We start from the raw sequence: 4,875 nt of genomic DNA, 5'->3' as shown, positions 1-4,875 counted from the left end.
CCTGCAGCTTTTGTTTGGCAGGAACTTTTCCAACATGAATTAGGAAATGTCTCTCCTGAACACTGAGGCATGTCAAGACAGCTGAAGGATCAGTGGTTCAGCAGCAATATTCCACCCCCAATTTGGAAGAGAGCTGGAACGGTTTCAGATGAAGAGCGCCAAGCTTGCTCCAGAGGACGGCTCAAAGGTGAAAACACAAGACTTACACCATGAGCAGTGCTGGCAAAGAAGTGTCCCTAAATAAAACCACTGGCTTCAGAAGTTTCTGGGATTGATGATACTTCAAGGGGTATGAGGGCTTGGATTGGGATGGCATGGTGATCTGTGTGTACACAGAGATTTTACTGGCAGTCCATGTTCCTCTCCCATGCAAAACACCAAAGAGCCACTCTGCCAAAGTGGACCAGTACCACTAACGAGCCAGGGCCTGAGATTTGTACCACTTCCAACATTGCACCCCAGCCTCCCTCAAAACATGTATAGGTTCTCCTTGAGGGAGCTGTGCAGGAACACAGGGCACATGAGGCTCAAAAGCCAAGCCGAGGTTTAAGCTACACTGATCAGAAGGAAGTTTGCAGGAACAGACCAAGCAACTCAAGATAGGAGGAGGACTCCATAAGAGACAGAGAGGGTTAGAGGGCACCAGGGTAGGTCACATCAGGTATTTGCCACCATTGATCTGCGCCCCCTCAGGCTTGACCCATGGACTCGGTGAGGGATGATGTAGGAGGGATGCCTGCGCACACGGTGGGCACCTCACGTGTCAAGAGGAGGGAAATATCTGCATTTGAGTGGTTGTCTAAAACCAGCCCCTCGATTTTTGCAAGTAAAACCAGCTCAACTTGTCAGTTTCTTGAAAAAACTTGGGGTTTATTGATTTAAACTGCAAACAGTCGTTACAAAAGAGATTCTTTTAAATAAACTCACACAAAGAGGAAGAAAAAGCAATGTAGTGAACAGTAACAGGGGAAAAAAAAATTACATTCATTTTTCTCTTTGTGCCAGTCCCATTCACCTCGGCAAGGAAAACTCCAAACTTGGAATACAGAAATGCAAAGACAAACTGTATTTGGAATGTCTTCAGATAGGCACTTCGAGCCCAAGGCTTTTCTCCTTGAAGAATCTATACAAAAACAGGAAGAAAAAGGTCTTCCTTCCATGTTGCCTCGCAACAGAGCTCAGGTATGTACATTCTAAAGCCCAGGTAGGCAAGAACCATGGGAGGGGAAGAAGAGGAGAAGAGGAAAGTCAAAGAAGCACATTAACTCAATTTGCAGTCCAACACAAAAAAAAGGGGGGGGAATTCTAAAATAAATAATCCAAACACAGTTTTTGCATTTTTTTAAATTAATTTTTCATTTTTTAAAATAAAATAACCAAAAAAGTGTAAAGTTACAAAAAATGTCATTGTAGTATAATATATTAAACTGTGGGGAAAAAAGGAAAAAAAGACACTTCACAATCTTAAGATTAATATGGAAGATCATAATTTAAACATAAAAGAATATATTCTATGGATTCATCATCCCGATAAATATGAACAAAATTAACAAAAAAGCATAGGTTTCGGCAATAAATACGTTTTGATAAGTTAAATAAGCTTTTTTATATTGTTGTGCAGTGACAAGCAAAATTTGCTCTCCAATTTCTGAAAAGTTATACAAAATTAAAAACCCAGAAAAAAAAATAATAAAAAGCTTGGCGTGAGTGCTCTAAGATAGGTCTAAAGTACTCTAGAGCAAAACCATTAAAGCTATGTCTACTGGAACTTTGTTTACACAAACTTCTGTGTGTGTGGAATGACTTCCGTCAGCCCCACCCCCTCTATTTCTTTATTTATTTTAGGATGTCACATGAATACACGGGGAACTTTTAGCACCAAAATCAAGTCTCTCATAGTCCATCTGGTTTTTGTTTTCTTTTTTGTTGTTTTGTTTTCTTCCTCCCAGTCGATGTCCCACTCGTGTTACAATCTTTGTCCGTTCTCAGCTTTTTCTTCCCGCAGACCTGAGCGGATCCAGGCAAGATTAGTCTTTAAAGGGGAGGGGAGAAAAGAGTACTGGATGTTAACGCTTGCCCACATGCCTGCAGCCTAGCTGAAACTGGCCAGTCGGGAAGGGACTGGGAGAGGGCGATGCAGTACGTGGCCAGTGGAGGGAGCTGGGTCCCGGACATTTCCTGCACATCTGGAAGTGCACAGAGCTGCTGGTGCCCTCTGCAGCTGGAGAGGTAATACAGTCACAGTGAAAGTGTTAAAAGGCACTAATTTTGTAAACGTTATTGCTTTTCATCGTAATTTGGCACTTAAGGTTTAAGCCAGTGGGTCTACGGCAGGCAGGTAGAGACGTTAACATCCAGCTCGGACTACTGAGGATGGGGTGGGGGGAGTTCAGCTTAACATCGTAATAGAGGGGTGGGGGGAGGGAGCGAGAGGAAACCCCAGATTAGTCGTCGGAGATGGAGAGTCTGCTGAAGATGGGAAGACGTCTTGAGGTGTCCAGGATAGGGGAATCTGAGCCGCTGTGGCTGCTGCTGGAGCTGCTCAGATAGCCCTCCTGGTCAGAGAGGGAGTCCTGAGGACTGGGCGGCGAGTCAAACATGTTGGGGGACTCAGACATGGGCCTGAACAAGAAGGTGGTGGGGGAGCTCCCGCTGGGCACCTGCACCCCCATGCTGGGAGCGAAGAGACTGACCAGCTCCTGGCTGGAGAAGGTGAAGGGGTTGCTGGCGCAGTCAGGCAAGGTGGGGGAGCCCAGCAGGTCGTCGGCGCTCAGCATGGGCGGCGGGGTGATGGAAGTGGGGCTGTCCAGCAGCCCGCTGGCAGCAGTGCTGGGGAAGCCGGCGAAGCTGAAGCTGTGCTGCAGGCGAGGTCTGTCGGCGACGGCGGGCTCCCGGCTGCCCGCCACCGCCCGCCGCTCCTCCGCGTTGTGGATGAAGTGGCAGCGCGGCCCGTAAGGGCAGAAGCCGATGGTGTGGAAAGTGCGGCAGAGCTCGGTCTTGTACTTGGGGTGGCGGGTGAGGCTCCGCAGCTCGTGGATGCCGTGGGCGAACTGGCACTTGTCGCCGTACTTGCAGGCGCCGTTCTCCTCGAAGGGGCGGCACAGCTCCGTCTTGTAGCGGCTGGAGTTGACCTGTCCCCCGGGCTGCTTCTGCGGCAGCAGGCGCTCGCCGCCCTCGGAGAAGGAGCGGTCCCGAAAGCGGCTTTCCCGGGGGCCCAGCATGGGAGCCGGCTCCCCTTTCAGGCTGCTGAGGAGCTGGTTCTGGTGAAACTTGGAGTTGGGCAGGGTGACAGAGTGCCTCCTAGGGAAACCCCCGCCAGCCGGGGTGCCCACCGCCTTCCTGTCCAGCAGGCACCCGCCGACACCCGAAGGGCTGTAATTCAACATCTTGTTGCTCTGCGGGGGAGAAAGTAAGGGCCGGTCACTGCCACCGCCTCCTCCGGCCTCCCCACGCAGCCCCGGGAGCCTCCCCGCCCGTACAGACCGGCAACAGCGCGGCTTCCCGCCGCCGGCCGGCCAGCAGGGGGGCGGCAGCGGCCGCCATGCCCCGACGGGGCGCCCGCGCCGCGGCAACATCGGCCCCTTTTCGCCGCTCCACCCCGGCCCCCCACCACCCCGCCGAGGGCAGTAACGAAGCGAGCCAAACACCAGACGCGGGGGAGCCGCTGGCTGCATCCAAAAAAACAACCAAAGGACTCCCAAGACCCGAGCTCTCTCCTGGGAAGAGCCCCCCTCCGCCTCCCCTCCCCCAGGGACGGCGGCGAGCGGGAAGGGCAGCGCGCAGCGCTGGCCCCCGCCCCACCGCTCCCCCCGCAGCGCGGCGGCGGCTCCCGCCCAGCCCCCGCCGCCCCGCTTCCCCCTCCGGCGGGGCTGGGCGAGGGGGGCTGCCGAGCCCCGCAGGGAGGGAGCCAGCCCGCCCGCCCGCCCTCCCTCCCGGCCCCGCCGCCGCCCGCCGCGCCGCGCCCGGGCGTGTTGCAGCGCGGCGGCCCCGGGGGCAGGGGAAGGATCCGGCCTCCCCCCCTTCCCCGCCACCCGCCCGGCGCCACGGCTCAGCCCGCCGGGAGCGCGGGGTACTGCCCCCCCCCCCCCCCCGACCTCCCCTCCGCCGCGGCGGCCGAGGCGGTGGCGGAGGACTCGGCGCCCCGGGACGGGCCGGCCCTGAGCCCTCCGGCTCCGGTGCTAAAGTTGCTCCCGACCAGAAAAGCGGAGGGCGGAGAAGGGGAGAGGAAAAAAAAAACCAAACCCAAACCAACAACCAAACCCACCCAAACACGAACCCCAAAGGAGCGGAGCTCCGAGCAGCCCCCGACGGCGCCCTCACCTTGCATAAAACTTCGCTCAGGTCGAAGATGGTGGGCGACACCAGGGCTGTGGACATCTTCGGCCAGCGACGGGGGGGGGAGGGGGGGGAGGGGAGGGGGGAGCGGGTGGGGCAGCGGCACACGCACAGAGACACAGACACGCGGAGTCACGGCGCGGGTACGGCACAGCCGCCGGCGCGCAGCCTCCCCCCCGCCGATGCCGCCGCCACCAGCCCGCCCGGCCGCCGTGCCCGCTCGCCGCTTCCAGCGAGTTGGGGGGAAAAGCTCAACTTATAAAGTTTCGGAGTTACCCCGGGAGGAGGAGGAGCCGGCGGGCGGGAGGAAGGGGAGGGGGAGGAGGAGGAGGAGGGCAGGGTGATTGACACCGCCACTGAATCACCCGGGCGGGCAGGGCCCGGAGAAACTTTCGGGAGGAAGAAGCGGAGGGGGGGGGGAGGAGGGAGGGACGGAACACACACACAAAAAAAAAAAAAAAAAAAAAAGAAAGAAAAGAAAAAAAAAGGGAGGGGGGGAAGACGCGGCGGCCTGTGTGTGCGCGCGCTGCCCCCCCCCCT

The 4,875-nt window shown here is 56.5% G+C and overlaps 1 protein-coding gene across 1 annotated transcript; it reads right to left on the bottom strand.

Annotated features, from left to right (window-relative positions):
* Nucleotides 1-848: 848 nt before the first annotated feature.
* Nucleotides 849-4,549, bottom strand: ZFP36L1 (ZFP36 ring finger protein like 1). Its single transcript, XM_082485819.1, has 2 exons — nt 4,321-4,549; nt 849-3,395 (listed from the first exon to the last, which is right to left on the bottom strand). Exons 1-2 carry the CDS (start codon nt 4,375-4,377, stop codon nt 2,445-2,447), a joined length of 1,008 nt encoding a protein of 335 aa, XP_082341945.1. The 5' UTR covers nt 4,378-4,549; the 3' UTR covers nt 849-2,444.
* Between the last annotated feature and the right edge of the window lie 326 nt (nt 4,550-4,875).

This window comes from Vanellus vanellus (assembly GCF_965231255.1).
Source record: "Vanellus vanellus genome assembly, chromosome: 6".
Taxonomy (NCBI): Eukaryota; Metazoa; Chordata; class Aves; order Charadriiformes; family Charadriidae; genus Vanellus; species Vanellus vanellus.
The sequence above is the reverse complement of the archived record's forward strand: the minus strand, read 5'-3'. Positions and strand labels throughout refer to the sequence as shown.

Bases quoted from the DNA above. Each gene is read 5' to 3' on its own strand.
- ZFP36L1 (XM_082485819.1), bottom strand. From the start codon at position 4,377: ATGTCCACAGCCCTGGTGTCGCCCACCATCTTCGACCTGAGCGAAGTT. The intron at 3,396-4,320 runs GTGAGGGCGCCG...TCTCCCCCGCAG, and splicing joins TGAGCGAAGTTTTATGCAAG to AGCAACAAGATGTTGAATTA.